We start from the raw sequence: 23,855 nt of genomic DNA, 5'->3' as shown, positions 1-23,855 counted from the left end.
GTCCCATACATTTATTGACCTTTGTTTTTCAACAAGGGTCCAAGACATATGCATTGGGGCAAGAATAGTCTTCCCAGTAAATGGTGCTGAAACAACTGGATATCCACATGCAAAGAATGGAATTGGACCCCTTCCTTATACCATATACAAAAAAGTACCTCCAACTGGATCAAAGACCTAAATGTAGGAGCTAAAACCATAAAACCTAGAAGAAAACGTAGGCATAAATCTTCATGACCTTGGGTTAGGCAGTAGTTTATTAGATATGACACCAAAACCATAAGCAACCAAAGAAAAATAGATAAACTATACTCTCCAAAATTAAAAAAAAACTTTTTGCTTCAAAGGACACTATTAAGAAAGTGAAAAGACATCCCTCAGAATGGGAGATAATATTTGCAAATTATACACCTGATAAGGGTCAATTGTCCAGAATATATAAGAAGTCCTACAATGCAATAATGAAAAGATAAATAAACCAGTTAAAAATGGGCAAAGGACTAGAACAGACATTTCTCCAAAGAAGATATACAATTAGAAAATGGTACATGAAAAGATGCCCAATATCATTAGTCATTAGGGAAATGCAAATCAAAGCCACAATGAGGTACCACCTCACAACCACTAGGGTGACTATAATCAAAAAGCCAGATCATAACAAGTGTTAGCAAGGATGTGGAGAAATTGGAATTATCATACATTGCTGGTGGGAATGTAAAGTGGTGCAGCCTGTTTGGAAAACAGTCTGGCAGTTCCTCAAATGATTAAACATAGACTTACCATATGACCCAGCAATTACACTTCTAGGTATATCCCTAAGAGAACTAGAAATACATATCTACACAAAAATTTGTGCTTAAACGTTTGTAGCAGCATTACTCATAATAGCAGATATATATAATAGCAAAGGTAGAAATAACCCAAATGTCCATCAACTTATGAATGGATAAGCAAAATGTGGTATGTCCATACGATGGAATCTTCAGTCTAAAAGGAATGTACTACACTGTGGATGAACCTTGAAAACATGCTGAATGAAAGAAGCCAGACAGAAAAGGCCACATATTGTATGATTCCATTCATATGAAGTGTCCAGATTAGGCGAATTCATAGAGACAGAAAGTAGATTAGTGGTTGTCATGGGCTGGTTTGGCGGGCAGGAGGAGGAGAAATGGGGAGTTACTGCTGACAGTTCTGGGGTGATGAAAATTTTCTGGAATCAGATAGTGGTGATAGTTTTTCAATCTCATGCTAAAACTCACTGATGTTTATATTTTAAAGGGGTGAATTCTATGGTATGTGAATTATAATTCAATTAAAAATTTGATTTTCCAAACTGTGAACATGATTAAAAAGAGTACATGCACGCCTGTGATCCAGCTGCTCTACTTCCATGTTGTATTAGTTATCTACTGCTGCATAACAAATTGCCTTTTCAAAGCTTAATGGCTTAAAGCAGTAAATATTAGAGAGAGAAAATGCAAACGAACCAGAAAAGTGCCTGGGTAATTCTGTTGTAAAGCCAGGATTTGAAGGATCTCTGGAAGCAGGAAGGACCGGATCTGATCATTATATTCCTTTACTCATTTGGTAGTCAAGAGGCCAGGCAAAGGGGAGGGGAGGTTTGGGGGAAGACGGCTTTGTGTCAGCCACCAGAAAGCAGCCCGTCAACTTGGCGAATCCTAGGGTGGAGGTGTGGCTTCAACAACTGCAGCGCTGCTACCAACGACGGCACCTTCCGGAATAGGAATAATATAGTAATGACTAGAACCTCCGTTGAGTGCTCACTGTCTGCCAGGCTGTGTGCCGTGCTGCTTCTGTGTTACCCTGTTGAGTGCCCACACCCGTCATGTCTGTTACCCTCATTTTACAGGGGAGGAACTTGAAGCTTAGAGAGGGGAAGTTCACTTTCTGCAGCCACACACAATGCGTGGCAGAGTGAGGATTCGGACCCACGTTTGTTCAGACTCGAGAGCCCTTGCTCTGGAGCACTGTGCCATGTTGTCCTCTCCTCACCCTTGTAGACCCTGGCAGACTGATGTCTTGACATGTCTGTCAGCTCCTCAAACTGTCTCCTTCTAGCCCACCTACTGCTCCGCCCCTGTCTAGGCCCAGACCCGAACCCCATGAACCAGGGTCTCTGCAAGTCCAGTGGCCTCAGATGCCTGAGCGAAGAGGGCTCCTGAGGGCTCCTCTCTTCCATTGGAGGGGCACGCCGAGGGCATTGTCTTCCCTGGCTTGTTTTTCGAACGTCTACAGCTCTAGGATTATTTCTGTGAACTCCTGAAAGCAAAATAGACTTATCCCTAAGTAGGGACCCTCACCAGTATAAAATGGGATTGGAAACCATGAGAAGTCCTAAATGGCTGGCCATGAGAAGCACCAACCCTGTTCCATTCATTCTAGGATTTACTGAGCACCTACTATGTACAAGGCGCACCGTTCCAGGCAGTGGGTCCTGCAGCAAATAGGACCCTGCTCTCATAGAGTTTATGTTACACATGGGAGGGAGACTGGTTATGGACAGAGAACCTCATTTCTGATAGCAGTAAGTGCAGTGAATAAAACAAAGCAGAGGGAAGTGACAGCATGGTGGAGATAGCTGGGTCAGGGAAGGCACCCTGGGATGATGGCATGAGGGAAACCCTGAGTGATGAGAACTAAGCAGGCTGTAAAGAGCTAGAAGAAAGTCTTAGACCAGCATTTCTCAGGAGGAAGGGACTACACTCCAGAATCAGCCTGTTGCAGCAATAACATACACGTTTTCTGGTGCCTCGCAGGAGATTGGCTGACGCAGGAATGTTGGCTACTGGGAGGGGTCGTGGGGGAAAGAGCTGGTTTCTGGATGGACACGCAGGACCTTTGGAATGCTCTCTACTCCACTCTGCGGTATTTATACCTCTCCTCCGACTGGGAAGTCAGCTTTTTCATGTAGGCCGAGAAAACTCCGAATAAGGCAACAGCAGGCCAGGACATAAGAAAGAAGCATTCCATATTTCCCTGTAATTGCTTTCAAATTAGGTTCTGTTGTCATGGGGCAGGCGCACACAGCACGCCTGCTCTGTCCCTGGCTGGATATGGAGTTGGGTCCTGAACGGGCAGCTAATGTGTCCTTGTGCTGCTGAACCGCTGGCCCCGATGACCCATGCTGGCAGGGCTCTCTGAGTCCCATGTTGCTGCACCCGTCTAAATTGTGGTCATGTCATCATGACCGGATCATTTTCTCTTCTCTCAGCCTGGTCCCTGGTTTTTATCTTCAGAATCTGGTAAAGGCAGTGGATCTTCAAAATAGCACTCACATGTATAATCTCAAAACCGTTCCAGAGGCTTCACAGACTTCCTGGATGGATCCGTGCAGATGTTGCCAGGGCAATCGCCTGTTTGCCTGGGCCGCTCGCTGGTAACCCAGATTCCGGAAGGCTTAGCCATCGGATCCTGAAAGCACCTTTATAGTTGGTGATGAAGCCCAGGGGCCAGGGGAGCAGTCTCTGCTTTCAGGAACTGAGAAGATGCCCCACTGGGGCCAGGCCTTGCCTGAAGCCTGGCAGTAGCTGGCAGATGGGTGATAAGAAGGGTGGGTGCCTACCCTAGGAATAAATAGCTGTCCCTCCCCTGTGTCCAAGCCCCGGACACCCTTCCTGAGGTCCTGTGGAAGCAGGAACCATGGGCAGCGTCAGAGGCCACACCAGGCAAGGTGGGCGTTCAGGAGGCAGGGTGGCGCCCTCCCCCTCAAAGCAGCCAACGCCCCAGCGGAGCGGCAAACCCAACACGGTATTGCAGAGACGAGGTTTGAAAACTCCCAGCTCCCTAGGGAACCCTGTCTTGCCTCTGAGTGCCCTGGGGGAGTTTGCAGTTCTTCCAGCCAGCCCTGGTCCTCCGGCAAAGATATGCAGCTGGTCCTTCTGGGTCAGGCTGCTGGCCTGTGATGTTCTGCTAAGGGGGTGGGCGGTATACACAGCGGAAGGCGGGGGGTGCAGCACGAGACAGCGAACGGTTTTTCCTAAAGTCTTGTCCAGTGTGGAGTCAATGGAATCCACATGTGAGCATCTGCTGGCGGGTAGAAATAGCGCAGCCCCCAACCCTGGTCCAGGAGCTCTCCTTCGCCAGTGCTAATAATCAGAGCCAGCACGCTTGCCCCAGCCTGAGGTCGCAGGTGAGCCCATTTCTAGGTCCAAACTGACTCTGCAAAAGACTCCCTTTAGTCGGGGTTTAGTGGAATTCCAGCTTCCAACTGACATTTCCCTCCACGCCACCCCCTTCAGTACTAAGAACATGTTTTGTGACACGTAGTCGGTAAGAAGAAAAGGGAAGGAAAGTTTTTTCAGCTGGGTTAGCCGCATCCCCCCAGGATCCTTCCTTCTTGCCCTTGGCATCACTCTGCCCGCTGGAATACCACCGGGTTGCCCCACGTCTTTTGAATGTTTGTTTCTTCCTTGGTGACTGCCCCAGCATCAAGCGGGTTTACCTCTTTGGGTTGGGGGAGGGAGTCATCGATGAATAGCTCATTAAAGCCCACTGCTGCCGCATTCCTGGCCGTTTAGTTCACCTCCCGAACAATATGCATCATTCATTCACACAGCCACCCCACATCCTGGCAACTGGGAGGGGTCCCTGTGACACAGGAAGGACTTTATGACCAGTGATGCTAGGCCTTCTCCCCCTCCCCCTACACACAGTGACAAAGCAGAAACAGCTGGGGGGGGGTGTCCTCTGAGGTTTGCCTTCCCCAGTGCATGGGCTTCGGGCCTCAGCACAGGGAGTGGTGACTGGATCCCAAACAAACCAACAAGCTCGTCCTCCCTTCTTCCACCCCGCCTCCCCCCTACACCCTGTGCTATTTTAACAACCAGAAAAGAATCTTTAACAGGCTGCCAGTGTGCAGAGGCAAGTTTTGAAGGCTATTCTCTGTGGTTTTTTTTCACGTGTGTTCTCAAAGGCAGACGAGTCCACATCCTTCCTTCCTCCCTAGATAGGTCAAGGGCTGGGTGCAAGCTCCCTTCACAGGATGGCAGGGCCAGGCCTGGAGAAGCACGGCCAGCGTTGGCCTCCCACACTGGGCTCAGGCCACCCTTTAAGAGGCAGGCAGGCTTTTAGGGAAACAGCCCTGCCTGCCTCACTTTGTGAGCTCAGCTCCAGTTTGGGGACTGAGGCTGGGCGGGGCCCTTCTTGACTAGGTTCTGCGGGCTCTGCTTTGCCAGGCCGGTAGGTAGCATTCCCCTCAGAGGAATGAGTGGCCGCCCCATATTTGTGTTAATAGCTGTGTGACCTTGGGCAAGTCACTTAACTTTTCCCTGCCTTAGTTTCCTCATCTGTAAAATGGAGATGATAATATCTCACATGGCCATGGGGTTGGAGGTTTTAAACACTTGCTATTTGTAAATGGTAAGAACTAGCAATTAGCATTTACTGGCCACCCCACCCCCGCCGCCATCAGAATGTAAATTCTGGGTCTGTTTTGCTTCCTCCCGTGCCCAGTGCCTAATCAGGCCTCCAAGTCAGGATTTGTCAGCCCGGTGATTGCATCGAGCGCCTCTTAGGTGAGGTGCTGGGGACACGGCCACTGCTCAGAATCAGTACTGCCCCTGGAAAATGACCTTGACAATAAAACCCAGATGAGCTTGAGATGCTTTTTGCCTTTCCCTTCTCCCACAGAGGGCCAGTAGCTCCGGACCCTCCCAAATGAAACCTTGAGTTTGCCTTGCTTGGTTACAACTGTCAGCATTTCCAACACGGCTCCTCTGCCTTCCTCCTCCTGCCAAGTTTCTCGTAGAGGCCCTTTACCCTCTTTTTTTCCCAGGTCATCACACATTGACCCTTGCCCCCTTTGGGTTAATCCCCACACAGCAACAGCCCCATGAGGGTGGCCCTGCCAGCCTCATGACACAGCCTGCTCTCCCTCACTCCCTTCCTTCCTCTCTCCAGCCGGGCTCTGTTCTCGCTGCCACAGGGCCTTTGCACATGCTGTTCGCATTATCTGGAAAGTCTCCCTTATTTTCATCTTACTCGTTCTCCATAGGGAAACTTCCACATGTCCTTCCGGCCAGTAGATCAGGAGCTGTTCCCTGGCATGCTAAACGCTCTCTTCAGCTCCCTCTCTGGGGGTGGGAGGGAAGAGGACAAATGCAGGTTGATACCTCAGAGTGTGGCTGCTGGAGCCAGAGTACCTGGCTTTAAATCTAACTCCGCAACTTTCCAGGTGCGTGACTTCCTGCGGGCAAGTCATGTCACCTGTCAGACCCTCGGTTCCCTCATCTGTGAAATGGGCCAGAAATAGCAACTGCCTCACAAAGTAGCTTTGTGGATGAGAGATGTTAACATCTGACGAAGTGCCTAGAACGGTGCCCGACACCTAGTTAGCTTATAGAAGTATCTGCTGTGGTTGTTACTGTTACCGCTTTTCCTAAGGGTGTCTCTTCTGTAGTTGAGTAGTTGCTTGGTTAATGAGATCCGTCCTCTTCCTCCTCAGAGTGGGAGCTCCTCAGAGTGCAGCCTGGGTCTGCTTTTGCTCACTGCTGTGGATTCAGCACCAGGCCTGGCCCCGGCTCGGCATGTAGCGAATCCTCCCTTGTCGTGGGAGTGGATATGTCCCGCCCCACAGGGACCTGGGCATCGCGGAGCCCGTGGGGCCTGCCACGCTCGGGCAGTCGGGCCCTGTAGCTCGTGCTCTGACAGATCTGCATGGTGGAGGGGGTACAGTGGGCCCACGAGACGTCCATCTATAGCAGCCACCCTCCACACTACCCACCCCACACATCTCAGTCTAAACTGGGTAGGGAGAGGGAGTGAGTAAGCAGAATGTTATTTTTGTAGCCAAGTAGAAGAAGCTATGAATTTTTCATGTCCTGTTGGAACTCCAGCTCCTACTCACCAGTCATGCCGCGTGGAGCAGTGGCTGCGCACGGTGGGCTCGTTCCCGAGGAGGGCCTCGTGACTCCCGCTCCCCTCGCCCCGAGCCCAGGACTCAGCGAGCCTCCGGTGTCAGTAGATGCTCCTCGTCTTCCAGGAGGAGAAAACAGGGCCACGCAGGCCGTGGAGTGAGGATGGGAGGCCTGTCGGCGGGGTTCCCGTCGTGTGTCAGGTTCAGAATATCCACAGGCTTTTCCTCACTACCGAGGCCAGGCCAGTGGGTATTCTCCCCTAAGCACCCGCTCTGTATTCTGCTTGGGCCTCTGCCTGCTTCCAGCCAGGGAGACAGAAGTACAGGGCAGAGTTACCATTTATTTAAAAATAGTCCTTTCCCTGAGATTTGTATAACACTGAGTACTTAATCTGTGCCAGGCACAGTCATAAGTGATTTACTTGCATTGTTTTATTTAATCCTCATTTAAGAGGGGAGATTATTGCCTCCATTTCACCAACAAGGAACCTGAGGCTCATTGCTTGCCCGAGGTTACCCCGCTGGCAGGTGGCCTCAGTGGCCGAGGCAAGATTGGAATCCAGGTCTGTGTGAGCCCCAAGTCAGAGCTCTTGTTTCCTGCCCAGAGAAGCTGAGCAAAGGTGCAGAGATGGGACGCATGTTTGCAGGGTGGACGGTGCCGTGACCTTCTGAGGACAGGCTGCCTGAACCCAATGAGGCGAGGTTCGTTCAGAGCCTCCACAGGTTGGAGTGAGGGTCTGCTGTATCTTGTTACCACTGCACCCATGGCCGTGGGGTAAGGGCCTTTGCAGAGAGACGGGCTCTCATCCATCCTTCCTGGGAATGGAGTGGGAAGCAGCCGGGGTGGCTGTGTTTGCATGTGTGCGCATGCTCAGTCCATCTGGCTCTTGATGCCAAGCTCTGTGCCAGATGTTTTAAAGCACTCCCCCCCATTTAGCCCTACAGCAAGTACAGGAGGTAGATTCTGATAAGTCCATCCTACAGAGAAGGAAGCTGAGGTGGAAGTAGGCCAAGTCACTTGGTTGGAAACACAGAAGTAAGCCGAGGGGCTGGCATTCAAACCCTGAAGGGTTACCCCAGGTGTAACGCAGGCAGGCCGAGGCGGAGAGGGTTGCCTTTCAGACACGTGCCCAGCTCTCCCTGCAGCCCAGGCACCTAGATCTCGGCCCAGCAGCAGCGCAGCACCAGGGACGCCTGCCCTCTGGGAACTGCCCTCTTGCATCCTCGGCCACGGGATGTAATGGGCCACTTTGCTGCCCCGCAGCATCTTTCAGGCACATGCCTTAGCAGAGGCCCAACATCCCCTGCCACTTCCTGCCCCAGCCTGGCCTGTTGCTGCCCTCTGCTTTACAGGGTGGCTGAGTTCCCCGCCCGCCCGCTGCCCACCACCGAGGCTGCTGTGCTTTGGGCATTCTATTTATTTATTTTATTTTTTGGCGGTACACGGTCCTCTCACTGTTGTGGCCTCTCCCATTGCGGAGCACAGGCTCCGGACGCACAGGCTCAGCGGCCATGGCTCACGGGCCCAGCCGCTCTGCGGCATGTGGGATCTTCCCGGACCGGGGCACGAACCCGTGTCCCCTGCACCGGCAGGCGGACTCTCAACCACTGCGCCACCAGGGAAGCCCTGGGCATTCTAAATGCATGTGCGATGTGAGACTTAATTCCTACTCCCTGGGAGCACGCACACATGCAATAAGACCCAAAATGACTGGAGAATGCTGTCAGAGAGATGCCAAGGGTTGAGCGCGGTGGCGGGGGCAGGCAGGGGACGGAGAAGGCACTCAGTGGAAGAGGCGGGCCAGGTGTTGGTAGAGTAGGAAATCCTGGGAAGCACAGGCTGTGCGGAGAGCTACCGCTTATGAGCACCTGCCGTGTGCTCTACAGGCATTGCCGCTTCGAACCCTCACACTGACCGTGACCCAGGTGGTGTCTTCATCGCCAGGTTGCAGATGAAGAAGCTGACGTTAGGAAGGTTGGGTAACCTGCCCACATGAGTGGTGTAGCCCTGGTCTGTCTGAATTGAGAGCTGCAGAGGGGAAGGAGCGTGGGAAGCGAGGTAGGGAAGGCGGATGCCTTGCTGAGAACCTGCTCCTGGCCAGAGCCCAAAGTAGCTCATGCTTGTGGGGAGGCAGAAGCAGAGAGAATGGTGCTGTGATAGAGCTGCACGAGGAGGGGGCATCCGAGTCAGAGTCGGGGTGGGGCAAGCAAGTCAGTGGGGGCGTCCGGAGGAGCCGCACTTGGGACTGCTTTTGTGGGATGGGTGGGTGCGGGCTGAGGCGAGGCGGAAGCGGGGTAAAGGTGCCCGTCGCTGAGGAGACAGCCTCACGTGGGTGTCCGTCTCCGAGGTGGAAGAACTCTTCTTCGTGTTGGCGGGAGGCGGGCGGGGTGCCCTGCCCGTTCGCAGCCCTCCCCCAGCTTCGGGTTTGGAAGGAAACCTTGTACCTGTGGTGCAGCGTATTAATCAGGCGGCTTCTTTGTCTGGGAGGGGCCTCGTGTTGAGTCTCTGAATGAGCAGGGCTGGTGACAGTTGTCAAAACACATGGTCCTTGGCCAGAGGCTGCTTGGAAGCCCCTCAGCCCCACATGGCCTCTGCCGGTACCCGGGTGCACATGGGCTCTTGCGCGTTCCTGGCTGTCGGCCCACCTCCACGCTGGGCCCTGCAGATTGACGAGGGCAGAGCGAGGGACTCCCGTGAGAAACAGGCGTGGGGTTTTTCCCAGATCTTGCTGCAGGGGCCTGTCTCCACAGAAGGCATCTGGGCACATGCACCTTAACTGATGTGACGTGCACCCCTGGCGCTGAAGTCTGATAACACGCCCCAGCCAGCAGGGGGCTGAGTGGTGGTTACTACTCGGGCATTCTGTGCTCTGGTTTGGGGTTTGGGCTTCTTATCGACGGGCCTCTCCACCTGAAAAGGCCCCTTCGCCTTCCAGCACCCGCGTGCCCTGTGATCCTCCGGCAGTTCCTCCTCAGATGTGGTTGCCTAACCCTGGTGGGGGTGGGTGCCTGCCTCCCACTTGCCTTCCAGCCCCCTCTGAGATACACTGGATCTTAAGATGTGGAAGGGTGGGGCGTGGGATGTTCTCCAGGGAATAGAGGGTGTCTGGCCTCTAGGGAAACAGCATATGTAGGGGTGCCACAAGGCTCGGAGGATCTGTGCGCCCGGCCTTTGGGGGAGGTGTTGCCACTGGGCTACTGGCAGTTCGAAGAGAGACTGACTTGAGCAAACCTTGAATTTACAGGAGGCTTGTTTTCCAACTGCTTTCCTGTCCCAAGTCATCTCTGTGCCAGTGATGGGGAAATCGCCGCCCCTGCCTGAGGGGAGGGGCAGGTGGAAGGGAGCCAGGGCCGTGGGGACCTGTGGTCTGCTCTGCCCGCTCAGGGGGATGGAGGGCTGGTGGGTCTGTCCAGAAGAACGTGTCCGCGGGAGCTGGACCCCTGCTTCTTGTTTCCATGCTCAGGACCCGGTTCCGTCAGCACCTTTGCCCGATGCGTGCAGTGGGCTCACCCAGGGTGTGGTGGGGCCGGCACTTGCTCTGAGGCTGGCCGACGTGGCTTCCAGTCCACGCTCTGCCACTCGTCACCTGGCTGACCAAGTGGTAGTCTGGTAACTGCCCTGAGCCTCAGTGTCCTCAGATCCACCTGCCTGGGTCGCTGTAAAGACCAGAAACAGTGTCATTGTTGATAAAAGGTGGGGCCCAGGACCTGGCCCTGAGCAAGGGCCCCGTGGCAGCCGTGCTGTCGCAGGGTCAGGGCTGTGACCTGGCCCTTTTGCTGGAGAGCCCTGACGAACACGCCGACCCTCCAAGCCATGCTCTCCTCTGCTTCCCCAGACCTTCACAGCCTGGTGCAACTCCCACCTGAGGAAGGCCGGCACGCAGATCGAGAACATCGACGAGGACTTCCGAGACGGGCTCAAGCTCATGCTCCTCCTGGAGGTCATTTCAGGTGAGGCCCCCTCCTGCGGGTGCCCACGGGGTGCTACCCACCCCGCCGTCCCGTTGCTGCTCAGGGAAGAGCGGGGCCTTTACCAGCTGCAGCAGCACTGCGCTGGCATGGGCCTGTTCTGGGGAGCAGCGGGGACCCTGAAGCTCCTCTCCCTCTCTTTCTCGGTGTTTGGCCCTCAGGGGAGCGGTTACCTAAGCCGGAGCGGGGCAAGATGAGAGTGCACAAAATCAACAATGTGAACAAGGCACTGGACTTCATCGCCAGCAAAGGAGTCAAGCTGGTCTCCATTGGGGCGGAAGGTGAGCTCAGATGGGGCCCGACCTCTGCCTTGGGAACAGAAGTTGTGTTGGTGGCAGAGAGAGCACTTGGGGGTGCCTAAAGCCCAGATACACCAAGCAGCGACCGCAGTGACTGCCCTTGATGTGATGCTGGGCCCACAGACCTCCCTCCCTTCCCCCAAAGGATAATCCAGCCCAAGACCAGGAAATCCAGCTCACCCGGTCATGAGGGGCACAGGGGGAGGAATGGCTTTGACTTGGACCCCGGACACCCTCACTCGCCCTCCTGGTGCCGGGCCTGAGGGACACAGACCGACACGTGACACGGCATCTCTCTGAGCCAGCAGCACCTTCGCCCTTAGGCCCTGTCTGGTGTCTGCAGGCAGGAGCGCTCAGAGTAGGGGAGGGCGCTTGAGGCCCGGTGTCAGGGAGTGTAAGCCCAAAGGTCAGTGAGCAGACTTTGCTGGCTGCACAGCTTGGGAGAGTGTGGCCTCTTGACAGAATACCCGGGATCCTCTGCGCCCCGTGCGGGCACCTGGAACTGTGACCCTTGTCTCCGAGCCCTCCCTAGAGCAGCGGAGTGCCCTCCCTCCAGTGCAGGCTCTTGTCTCACAGACGCCTTTGGAGACCAGGCGAGGCCTGACAGAGCCCAGAAGCTCCCCATCAGCCTGGGCTCCCAGCTCTGGTCATTAATCAGAGCAGGGTTTCCTACACCCCCATATCCATGTTGTCCCAGCTTTTAGAAAAACAAAGAAAACTAATTGCCGCTAATGGCAGGGCTCCGAGAATTTGGCCAGGACTCCGGGCCAGAATGCGCATCCCGCGTTCCAGGGCTCTGCCCCAACCCGGGACCTCTCCAGGGAGCGCTGCCAAGCCTCGCATGCCACGGCTGAGGTGGTTGGTGTTTGCTTAAAAAAAAAAATCAAAACCCTGAACTCAGTCAGACCCTGAGATTTTCTGTTCTTGCATGGCTCTTTCCTCCTGGCTCCCCTCCAGCCTTCCACTTCTCACAGCTGCATTGATTTTGCTCAGATGCTAGCCTGTAAATACAGAAGGGGTTAGAGGAGAGACCCGTGGCAGTCATCAGTTTTCATCTGGAGAAAAACTCAGTCTAAAAATGTTTTCCGTTCATGCCCAAGCTGCTTCACTCCCAATCCCCGTGGCCATCGGGCCTCTGGAGGACAGCCGACTGGAGCCGCTCCGAGGGCTTTGGGATACCTGAGCACCCCAGTCCCCGCCCGCCCCCAGCTCCCTGTCCCTCCACACCATCTAGGCAGTTGCAGGAACGTGGCTTCCTCGTGGGGGTTGTGAGAGGGGTTGGGAGTCGGAGGCACAGCTGCAGGTCCAAGAAGCAGCTGGTGGATGTGTCATGAGAGCGGCCGTCTTCCTCCCCTCACAGGGACTCTCTGAGTCCTCCGTGACCAGCTTGCTCGTGGCAGCGGCTGGGTATGGGCGCTGCGGCCTCCTCTCCAGCTTGTGTCCGTCCCCGGCTTTGGGGTGCCTGGCCCTCGGGGGGAATGCAGCGTAGATTTCCTGAATGAATCACCGCCCTCACCCCACGCTGGGAAGGCTCGGCCTCGTTTCCGGCCGTGGGGGTTCTTAACACTGGGAGAGAGCTGGACAGACAACGTGTCCTTCCCCTGCTTCCAGGCGGCCAGCTACGCATATCTCCTCTCCTGAAACCCTCAAGCCGAGAGGTGCCCTCGGCCGTCAGCCCATGGCTTCGCTGTGGGGAGCCTCTCCAGTGGCTAAAAGAGCACCCACCCTTTCCTAGCGAGCATGTCCTCGGGGAAGGCTGGGCCCCATCCTCTGGGGGACCATCGTGCCTCCTTCCCAGATCAAGCCCGCCTAGAGTTTTCTGTTCTCGAGGCTGGTGAGCAAGCTCTCTTGAAGTGTCCCCTCCATTCTCCGCATCCTCTCTCCTGCATCCGGTGTGTGAGAGGCGTGGGGGTGGCAGGCCTGAGAGGACCGCCAAAGGCGTGTTGGGCCCATGGGCCCCAGGAAGAGGCCGCTTGCATGCACCTCCCTCACCTGGCTGCAGACACACGGTGCCTGAGCGTTGCAGAAGTGGTTTTTCTCTTAAGCTGCTGAAGCTGAAGAACGTGTGGTCCAAACCCTTCTCTTTCACTCCCAGAAGTTTGGGAGAGAGGCTGGTTTTCGGTTAGTTAAAAAAGCACGCACTTATCAGCTGGACCTTGTGCTACCCACTCTCCCCTTCCTGCAGCACCGTGTCTTTCTCAAGGGCCGGGTCCAGGTGCTGGGGGTGCAGAGGTGATCACGAAGGCAGACAGTGAACAACTAGACAAACCAGCACATATCAGTGTGTGAGGGGAAGAGCAGGGTGCTGGGGAGAGAGGCACCGGGACGGTCAGGGAAGCCATTCTGGGGAGGTGACATATAAGCAGAGCCTTACAGGCTGGGAAGGACCAGCCATGTGAGGAAAGGGTCGAGGCGTGCGCTTTGTGGCGGGCCAGAAGGTGTGAGATCCTTAAAACAAGAGAGAGCTGGCTTGTTGAGAGGACGGAGCTGGAGAATGCTGGGGAGGGAGGTGGGAGTCACGCAGGGCAGGCCTTGTAAGCCAGACTCCAGAACACAAAGCAGGCGACCGACACAAATCCGGTGCACCTGTTCCAGTGAACACTGTGCCTGCCGCGTGGGGTGGATCGCAGTGGGGATGGAGGAGGCAGCACGGGAGGATCTGAGGGAGACGACGGTGGCTCGGACGAAGGTGGCGGCAGTGGGATTGGAAGGAAGTGGGCAGACTCTCAAGAGACATGCCCATAAGGTGTGGTGGGTCCTGGAAACGGAGGCCCAACACCTGGGACGAGGCTCAGCGGGGAGCAGTCCGTTGAGCTGGGTCAAGAGAATGAGCTGCCCAGAGAGGAAGAGGCCTGCGTGGCCGAGAATACATGGGGATGGAAGCCCGAAGGTGCCAGGCAGCAGAAGGCTTTAGGGACAGCACTTCCCGGAGTGTTCAGGGGACATCTTCTCCCAGTGAAGGTGGTGGAGGACAGGCCTAGGCAGCTCTTTCAGATGATTGGAGTTAATCTCTAGACAGGGCCGGGGGCCGCCTGGGGAGTCCCACTCTGGTTTTAACAACCCTCTTGCCCTCTGCCCCCTTTCCCTGTGTGCAGAGATTGTGGACGGCAACGCAAAGATGACCCTGGGAATGATCTGGACCATCATCCTCAGGTTCGCCATCCAGGACATCTCTGTGGAAGGTGAGAGCCAAGGACCTGCTCACGGGCAAAGAACAGCCTCTCCTCCCCACCCTGGTTCCACCCGAGTTGGGGGGACTTAGTTAGGATTTCGGGCTTTTTGTCTTCATGCTTTGAGGCTCTTTCCTGTGTCCAGACATCACTCACATGCCCTGCCTGGGGGTGGTTAGTAGAGGTGCTGGCCCAGGCTGCAGGTGAAGGGTCCCCCCCGCAGCCGCCCATCTCAGTGGACCCTCACACCACCCTTGTCAAGTGTGGCCCCATTTTACAGTCAAGTAGCAAACTAGTGATAGAGTCAGGCCTGGCCTCGTTCTCCTGGGTGTCAGCACCTATGTTTCCACTCAGCCTCCCACCCTCGGACCTTGGCCTCCATGGACCTGGGGTTGGTCCAGGCCACCACAGGATGAGAAAAGCCACAGGGCCAGTGTGCAGAGGGGGCTCCTGGTGACAGACCACAGCAGGGAGCGCATCTGTCTGGTCACTTGTAGCACTCCCAGTGTGTTGAGGACAGTCAGAGCTGTCCACGGGGAACGGACGGACCTCCTGGGGCCCTCCCTCCCTGCTTCCTCGAAGCTGCGGCCAGGTCTAGAGACCCTGAGTGGGCAGGCCCGCATCAGGGCTTGTTTGGCCGTGTGTCCTGCCAGCTAAAGGTACAGGCTTTGGGGTCAGAAACATGGCGCCGGTTCAGGCCCTCACACTGGCCTGTCACTGCCACTTCTGGGGTGACCCCAGGCAAGGGACTGCTCCTCGGGGCCTGGCGTGCTGTTAGGATCAGCAGGCGCCCACCCGCGTCTGGAAGGGGCACTGCTGCTGCTCCGTCCAAGGGCCTCTCCCCCAGGTTCTGTGCGACCCTTATGCCCGAGCCGAAAGTGCAATCCACCGGGGCTGGGTTCTGAGCGCTTAGTTTTGGGCCAGTGCTCACCATCCTCATGTGTTTTGCAGAGACCTCTGCCAAGGAAGGGCTCCTTCTCTGGTGCCAGAGAAAGACGGCCCCGTACAAGAACGTCAACGTGCAGAACTTCCACATCAGGTGAGCGCCGGCCAAAGCACCCGGCCCACATCATTCCCACTCTGCTTCCTGGGACCTGAGATGCGGTCCTCCCACCCTGTCTCTTTTCCTGTGGTGTTGTCATGGTCTGTGAGGTGCCAGCTCTCAGCGGCCCCTCCCCCTGCCACTGGCCCCCGTGAGCCCCTGGCAAGGTCCCTGCGTCCCCTGGGGGAGGCAGCAGTCACCTCGCCGTCCCAGGCTAAAGGCATTAAGGCCCGGCACTCTGGCAGGCCCTCTAGAATCTTCTTTTTCCCCAAGCAAGGTAACTCAGAAGCAACAACAAAGCTCTTCCTTTGTTTTGACCTCTCAAGAGGGACCTGCCATCCTTACGGTTGCTAGTGAATGTAGTGCTGGGGAAAATGTCCTGTGTCCACTAGAGGAACAAGACTCGGCCTGCACGAGCCTGTTCTTCCTCGGTTGAGGGCGGGAAATGAGTGTGTCCATGAGGTGAGTGTGGTCAGTGCCACACAAGATCTGGGAGCGTGGCATGGCCCGGGGGTTAGGAGTGCAGGCTTTGGGGGCGGCCCCGAGGTCAGATCTGGTGTGACTCTGTGACCTCACCTCTCTGAGCCTCTGGTGTTCTCCTGGGGTGGATGGACCAGGGAGAGGGCACACGTAGGAATGAAGAACGGGGCTTCATGGGATCCACAGAGGTCCTGCTGCGTCCTCAGGCTTCCTGGAGCCCTGGCACTGGACATTGGGGACCATTGTGCTCTGCATTGAGAGCATTTGGTCCCTCCCTTGAGCTCCTCTGTGTGTTTCCTTCCTTTTCCTGCCACCAGCTGGCTGGTCCTCTGTGCATTTCTTTTTCTTTTTTTGGCTGCATTGGGTCTTAGTTGCCACACGTGGGATCTTTCCTTGTGGAGCGTGGGCTCAGTAGCTGTGGCCTGCGGGCTCAGTTGCTCTGAGGCATGTGGGATCTTAGTTCCCCGACCAGGGATCAAACCCGCGTCCCCTGCATTGGAAGGCGGATTCTTAACCACTGTGCCACCAGGGAAGTCCCTGTGCATTTCTACTCGTTTATTTATTCAATCACTAAATGTCTATGGAATGCCTACTCCATGCCAAGAGTGGGAATACAGCAGCACCAAAATAAAGTCCCCACGCTTGGAAGGTAACACCGCAGCAGGGGGACCAGTAGTTCACAAAGGCGTGAAGAAACCAACAGCGTAATTTCAGGTAGTGAGAGGAGTCATAGAAAGACGACAAAGTAGGATAAGGTGATAGAAAGTAACCGGAAGAGTACCACAGTCGGGGGCCGGGGGGGGTCTTTCTAAGGAGGCGTCATTAACCTTGACCCATGAAAGAGCCAGTGTGACTAGTATGGACTGTGACCAGCTGTCACTTTCCTCTGAACAGAGCCCCTCGTGTCAAGCCACATCCCGGCATTTAGCCAGCCCACGGGTCAGGTCAGCTAAGGTGCAGAGGGCCTGCAGTGGCCTGCCCGGCTCAGTGGGGCCTTGCAGGGACAGTGCTCAGCAGGTCACAGCTACCCTGGTAACGAGCACTCAAAGCACTTGTCATTTGTCAGGTATCGGCCAAAGCCTCACATATTTACTCATTTCATCCTCACAACAGCCCAATGAAGTGTAGGTACTGTATTATCCCCATTTTACGGATGTGGCAACTGAGGTAGCAGGAGATTATGGGACTTGCCCAAGGTCACACTGACAGCGAGTGGAAGGGCTGGGATTTCCCCCAGATGGTCTGGCTCCAGCAGCCAGGTTCACGGCCAGCCGGCCACACCGTCTGCCTACAGTGCCAGGCACACACTCTAAACCACCTCACTGAGTGGGAGTTAATCATTCCTGTGGGTGCCCACAGCCTGCAGCCCTCCCATGACGGTGGGGGGGCTCCACTCATAACCTTGGCCTTTCCATCCCCAGCTGGAAGGACGGTCTTGCTTTCAATGCCCTGATCCACCGGCACAGACCAGAGCTGATTGAGTACGACAAGCTGAGAAAGGTACGTGTCTCCTGCTCCCCTCAGTGGCCCACAGACACCCTGAGTCTGACCCTGGCTCCGGGCCACCGCCCCCAAGCCCATCTGTTGCTGGCGTCCAGAGCTGGACTCTGTGCTCAGATGGGCAGACTGGGAGGGCCTTGTACCAGCTGTCAGCACACCCCAGGCTCGGTGGCTGATCTCGCCTCCTTTGCTCCCCTTGGGGACTGCCCTTCTCCCTCCTTGGTCATCGCAGCTACCTGGGGTTATTGTAGGGCCTGGCCGGCCATGCTTAATAGCCGCCCTTCCTTAACCCTCTAGATTCTGGAAGCATTTGGGGAGGGGTAAAGAATTCTAAACCATCACCGCCGGCAGCCCTGTCCCGTGCGGGGTCCTGTTGTATTTTGCCTGTACAGAGCGTGTAAGACCCAGGCTCGGCCCTCTAGGAGCTGCCAGCCTCGCGGGGAAGACAGGACAGTTGCGTCCAGAGCAAACCAGCCGTACAGGGCCCTGTGCATGTGCTCAGGCTGCGTGGGAGTGGAGAGGGGATGGGGCCGGACAAATGCTCCAGAGGAAGGAAGGCACACCTGAGCTGGCCCGGTGGGGGCAGGGCCTCTGGGGAGGAGGCAGTTGAGGGCCAGAGAGCGGGCATCCCAGGTTGGGGAGGCACAGGCCTGCACTTAGCCCGTTCAGTCCGCAGTGAGTAATCGTATTGGGCTCTAGCTGGAAAGCCTAGGTGAAGGCACTTGAGGGAGGGTCAGGGTGAAGTGCCTTTCATCCTGTAAGCAGCGGGGCAGTTAGAGTAGGGAGGTTAGAACGTGGATGCACTCCGTTCCCTCTCTACCCCACCCCCCACGCCCAGGGCTCTCTCAGGTCTGGACCAGTGTGGGTTTCAGGGCAGGGGTCTTAATCTGGGGTCTGGGGATGGATGGAAATTCTAAGAAAAGAGCACGCCTGCATTGTCTCTGGAGAAAGGGTCCACAGTTTGCCCCACAAAGATTTCCAGAGGCATTCCTTTGGGTAGGAATTGACTTTACCCTGGTGTCCCCCCTCCCCCCACTGATCCCTGCAGCAGCACAGGTGGCTGAGAACTGCCTGAAGGACCCTTTCCAGTCCTAGCCCTTCCCAAGCTCCCTCCCTTCCGGGCCAGCCCTTGTTCCTTCTGCTTGTGCATCCCGCCCCTGACCAAGTTTCTCCTCCTTCCCTCACCTCCCTCCCCCAGGACGACCCCGTCACCAACCTGAACAATGCCTTTGAAGTGGCTGAGAAATACCTAGACATCCCCAAGATGTTGGATGCAGAGGGTAAGTACATCCCTTTTGTTCAGTCAGCACCCTGTTTTGTGGGCATGTCTTGCAATAGCCTCAGGGAGCTGGCGGAGCCAGCCAGAACGCCTGAATGAACCAGCGTGAACTGGGGACAGTGGTGTCACCCAGGGAGCCAGAGCAGGGGCAGCCTGAGCAGCCAGGGATGCAGGTGGTGGGGAAGAGGTCCTTGAAGATGATCAGCTCTCAGGGGCTGCCTCTTGGGCTGGGCCCAGGTGCCCTGCCTTCCTGACTGATCCCACCCCTCCCTCCGGAGGGGCGAGGGAGGTCGCGGGAGGGTTGACTCCTGCAAACAACCAAGGCCTCTGCCTTCCCTGCCTGCCACAGCCTCGGAGTCTGGAGCCCACCAAAGTGGAGTGTTTTTTCCTTTTCCGGCTTTGCTCCTTTTCCCAGCCATGTACCACCCCCAGCCAGGACCCATGCCTCTGGCCTCTGGTGGCCTTTGGGGTTGACCGTCTAGCAGCCCCTTGAGGCCACTCTCAGAGAGAGGAAGTGGCCTCGTTTTAATCCATTTCCCACAGGCTTGGCCTTTCCAGTGACCATGGGGGATGGAGGGGCCAAGGGTGTGGCCAAGCCAAGCCCACTGGAGTCGCCAAGGGCCGTGGAATCAGCTCTGAGGCTCCTTCTCCCAGGATGGCTGTGGCCTTGGGAGCCTGTGGATCCAGTGGGTTACCGCCCCTGCCCCACCCGCCCCTGCTTGGGCGGTTTAACCCTTGTTGTTCACTTGCAGACATCGTGAACACGGCCCGACCCGACGAGAAGGCCATAATGACCTATGTGTCCAGCTTCTACCATGCCTTTTCAGGAGCGCAGAAGGTACCGGGCAGGGCCGGGCAGGCCCACCTCGCTGCCACTGCCCAATGCCACTGCTGCCTCTTGCCTCCCGTGCTCACCTCATTTCTCTTGCAGACGGCAGCGGCCTCTCTCCGACTGGAAGCCACCCCCTGACTCCTTGGCACCTCCGCCCATTCAGTCCTTGCCCACACTGTCTATCGAGGGCCTGACCTGTGCCAGGCTCTGTTCCAGGCACTTAGGATACAGTCAGTGACTGAGTCAGGCACGGTCCCTGCTCTCATGGAGCTTACATTCTAGTGGGCAAGGCAGACAACAGGCATGTCCACAGATAGAGTAATTTCATGTGATAAGTGCAGTGGAGAGCATGGGACAGGATGGTGGGATGGGGAAGCGTGGGGGCTGCTTCGCTGGGGCTGTCAGGGGAGGCAAGGTGAGCAGGAGCTGCCTGGTGAAGATCTGTAGGAAAAGTGTTCCAGGTAGAGGGGGGAGCAAGTGCGAAGGCCCTGAGGTGTAAATAAGCATGGCTTTTTCAAGGAATGGCTGGAGAAGAGTAGGAGAGGGGAGGAAAATGAGGTCGGAAAACGTGACGGGCCCAGGCCGTGCAGGACCATCGTAGTCTGGGATCCGGAGTTTGGGTTTTATTCTGGGCACTCAGGAGACCACCAGGGGTTTATGCTAAGGTGGTAGGTGGTCACACCGGACAGGATCTTGCTTATGTTTCCAGGAAGATCAAATAACACCTGATCCTTCCAGCCCTAAACAAGGCTTCCTTGCTAGTGTTTCACAAACTCAGGCCTGGTTCGAAAAGGAATCCATCTTATTCAGACCCTCCCCCTTCCCCTCTACAAAACCTCGGCAAGACATGCCCACCCAGGCCGGAGCCAGGGTCTGGCTTCCAGTCCAGAGCAAGCGCTGTTCCTCCGCATGAACCTCGGGCCTCGGCCGGCCTTCCTGCGTCTTTCACTCTCTCCTGCCTCTCTCTCTCTCTCTCTCTCTCTGCGCAGATATTGTAGGCACTCTGAGGCCAGATGAGAAAGCCATCATGACTTACGTGTCCTGCTTCTACCACGCTTTCTCGGGGGCTCAAAAGGTGAGCTGGGGCGGGAGCACCCTCACTGCTGTGGCTGGAGACTCGCCCTTGCCACCCCTCCACCCCCACGTCCCCCTGCCCGGGCTGCGGCCTGAGGACCGACCCAGTCTGGCCGTTCCTGTGACTGTGGGCCTCCATTGCCACCACTGAGCCGGTGCTGGCCCAGTGTCGAGACACCACAGGTAGTCTCTCTGTGAATACAGCCCACTCTGTGAGATGGGTGGTGGCACCCTGGTTTCTCAGACAAGGCAGCTGAATCCCAGTGTCACCTTAGATGGCAGAGCGCAGCTTGGGCCTGTGCTGCTCTGCTCGGCCGCCCCGCCCTTTCCGTGATCCGTGCCGGCCACCTGCCTGCTGCGCTGGCTGTGCCTCTGCCCGGAGCATTGGCTTTGCTGCCCCTCTCTGCAGCTCTGTCCCCTCCCAAAGGCCCCAGGAAAGGCTCTGGGCCTGCTCCTGCTGACCCAGATCGTCAGGCCGCTGTCCCCAGCAGCCCCGCGGACACAGGTAGGGCCGTCAGAAGTGTCTGCTCCCAGGAGCGGCCCTCCCCGAGCCTGGCTGACCTCACGTGTCCTCCGCTGCGCCTGTCAGGAGCCCTCTGCTTCCACAGGACGGTGCCCAGCTGCCCCCATGTGGAGGCCTGGCCGGCTCTGTCCCCTCCACTTGCCTCCTGGGTGTCTGGTCTTGGCCAGCGGTGTATTCCCAGCAGCTTGATTTTGTGTCACCGTTGGCAGTTGGGCAGGGAGGAGAACAAGAAGAAATGAGCTCTCATTTATTGAGCACTTACTGCATGCGAGGGACTGCTCCGAGGACTCCATGTGCACAGGCTCTAAGAGTCCCCTGCACACCCCCAGGAGGGGTGGGTGCCGTTATCCCCATTTACAAGAGGAGGACACTGAAGTCACGGGGCGGGGACTTTGCTGCCTCCTTCAGAGCCTCAAGGCCAGTGGGGGCCTTCCTACGGGCCATCTGCTTGGGCCGCCTCTCAGCAGTGTGACCTCGGATAAGTCCCTTCACCTCCGTTCTCCCACGTGGAAAACGTGGAGCAGGCTAGTGCCTGTCTCAGGGCTGTCCTGAGGATGAAGTGAGCTCATGCGGGTGAAGAGCTCAGGACGGTGCCTGGCCCCTTAAGCGCCCCGCCCGCGGCCCGGCAGTCAGAGTGGCCCGCCTCTGCCCGCCGTGCCACTTCCCGTGCCACCTCCCCGGCAGGTGGTCGGAGCTCGTGTTCGGAGTGTTCTGTGGGGGGGCACAGGCAGGGAGAGTGGAGGGGACCCCTCACCCTAGCAGGAAGGCGGGGGTGGGGGTGGGCGGTGATAGATTCCTCGCCACAAACCCCAACTAACAGCACGTTTGTGTTGGCCTCACCCCTCCACGGGCCCCAAGCCAGCCTCGCTGCCCACCACACTGCCCTCGAGGGAGTGTCTTCTCTCTGCCCAAACTGCCCCCTCATGCTTAGAGCTGAGCTCTGGTGTGGGGGACCGGAGGCCTTGAGGCATCTGTGGGAGGGGATACTGGCAGGAAAGCCCAGGTCAGAGCATTTGGGAGTCTTTGAGGCAGCTGGGCCCCTCTCGTGAGGGAGGAAATAAAGGCCGGCCTATTGGGAGCTGCCCGTCACCAAGGGACGTGCAGGATCCAGGCCTCTCCGGCTATGAGCCCAGCTTCCTCCGGCCCGTGTTTACTTCCCAGGACATCCTTGTAATGCTTTTATTATTGTGGCTGTCTTTTCCCCAGAGGTTCAATCCAGTCTCTTAAAAGAGTGCTCTCTGGGTTTTGTTTTGTTTCATGAATGCAAGGGCAACGCTAGCCCTAGCACCGAGTTTGCCCGTTCTCTCCTGATAGTTTATTTCTAGTCACTAAAGCATTTGCTCCTTGTTCCTTTGCTCACTCATTCATTCATCAACTCTTGAGTACCTCAAACACGCCAAGCCCTGAGCTGGGTGCCAGGAACTCAGTGGTGAACCAAAACACTTGTGACCAGCAGCCCGCACCTTCGCGGGCCTGCACAGCGCGGTGGAGCTGAGCTTGGGGTGCCGGTTGTCTCTCCAGATTTGGGGTCAGGGACTCACGTCCGCGACTCCCCCACAAGCTGCGATCTTGGCTCTGCTTCCTGCACTCACTAGGGGCTGGGTGTTCATTGGCCGAGGCCCTCGTGAGCCTCACCTCTGAGGAGCACTGCCTGTGGCCGTTGGCCTGTGTCCTGCAGCATGAAGCAGGGTGTGTGTGTGTGTGTGTGTGTGCACACCACTCTCAGCTGTCCCCCACTCACCTCCCCACCTGTCCCAGAAGCAGCGTGTGGAAGTGGGAGGCTGGGCGTCAGTGCCTGCAGCTAGCCAGGTCTGGGGCCACCCCCAAGCCTCTCTGTTTTCCTTCCCCGCCACTCTGTAGACCCTCCTCACTATTTCTGTTCCTGTTCTGTTGCCGTTTCAACTCTTCTTCTTGGACCCTTTCTGTGCTTCCTGAAAGGTACCTGGTCTCTGTGTGGCATCCCTCACCCTCCTTCTCCTGTCCTTGCATTTTCCCCCCAGCAGGACAAAGCAGGACATTGTCCTGTAGTTCTGGGCAGAGACTAGTCACTGTCTGCACTGCTCCCTACTCTCCGAAGCCCTGGCTCCCCTCCGCCCTGTGCATCGTGACTTCCGCCCTCTGAGCCTTCAGCAGCCTCCTCGAGGGGAGGATTAGGAAGGGGCCGGGCATGCTCTGCCTGCACACTGACCACCAGACTTCTCTGGGGGGCGCCAGCACCCCCCCCCGCCCGCCGCCACAGCTCTCTGGCGCTCGGCCTTCCCCGCGGTCTCCCTTCCCAGCCAAGGGGAGGGTCCTTAGCCTAGCGGAGGACCCTACCCAGCCTCACCCAACCCTCCTCTTGGAGGGCCTGTGAGTCCATTTCCCCCACAGTGGGTGAGCGTATGGCTCCCTAGTCCCCTTCAGCACCTCCACGGTCCAAGTCGAGAGAGCCCACAGGCCCAGCTCCCCTGGCGGGGGCCTCAGCAGTAAGCTTTGGGGGCCCCGGAAAGGCCTGTCGGGACACAGCCACTCGGCCCCATCTTGCTGAAGCTGTGCTTCCTCTCCTTCCCTCCTTGGGGACTTCTGTGTGGGCCATGGATGAGCCAGCTTTCAGGGGACGTGCCTGTCAGGAGGGAGGGTCAGCAGCCCCCAGGCAGCCCTGACTGTGTGCTTTCCCCTCCCCTGCCCCAGGCTGAGACTGCCGCCAACCGGATTTGCAAGGTGCTGGCTGTCAACCAGGAGAATGAACACCTGATGGAAGATTATGAGAGGCTGGCCAGCGATGTGAGTGTGTCACTCCCCCCTGCCCTGGTGGCCCCGCCAGCGCTGAA

The 23,855-nt window shown here is 56.8% G+C and overlaps 1 protein-coding gene and 1 long non-coding RNA gene across 5 annotated transcripts in view; one reads left to right on the top strand and one right to left on the bottom strand.

Annotated features, from left to right (window-relative positions):
- Window positions 1-7,158, bottom strand: part of LOC132509634 (uncharacterized) — a 30,349-nt gene extending 23,191 nt beyond the window's left edge. Inside the window, exon 1 of the long non-coding RNA XR_009537078.1 lies at window positions 6,869-7,158. This is a non-coding gene — a long non-coding RNA (uncharacterized LOC132509634). The remainder of the gene's footprint in view (window positions 1-6,868) is intronic.
- ACTN4 (actinin alpha 4) overlaps window positions 1-23,855 on the top strand; it is a 72,291-nt gene that overhangs the window by 33,194 nt on the left and 15,242 nt on the right. For 2 of the 4 annotated variants that reach the window (XM_060130949.1, XM_060130947.1), the window contains exons 2-9: window positions 10,714-10,828; window positions 11,008-11,127; window positions 14,241-14,327; window positions 15,267-15,354; window positions 17,259-17,337; window positions 18,536-18,617; window positions 20,438-20,523; window positions 23,716-23,808. In XM_060130949.1, the coding sequence (XP_059986932.1) occupies window positions 10,714-10,828; window positions 11,008-11,127; window positions 14,241-14,327; window positions 15,267-15,354; window positions 17,259-17,337; window positions 18,536-18,617; window positions 20,438-20,523; window positions 23,716-23,808 (750 nt within the window). Of the gene's footprint in view, window positions 1-10,713; window positions 10,829-11,007; window positions 11,128-14,240; window positions 14,328-15,266; window positions 15,355-17,258; window positions 17,338-18,535; window positions 18,618-19,368; window positions 19,455-20,437; window positions 20,524-23,715; window positions 23,809-23,855 lie in introns of all 4 variants that reach the window. The other 2 variants (XM_060130950.1, XM_060130946.1) reach the window with 1 other exon arrangement.

The sequence above is a fragment of the Lagenorhynchus albirostris genome, chromosome 19, assembly GCF_949774975.1.
Source record: "Lagenorhynchus albirostris chromosome 19, mLagAlb1.1, whole genome shotgun sequence".
Taxonomy (NCBI): domain Eukaryota; kingdom Metazoa; phylum Chordata; class Mammalia; order Artiodactyla; family Delphinidae; genus Lagenorhynchus; species Lagenorhynchus albirostris.
The sequence above is the reverse complement of the archived record's forward strand: the minus strand, read 5'-3'. Positions and strand labels throughout refer to the sequence as shown.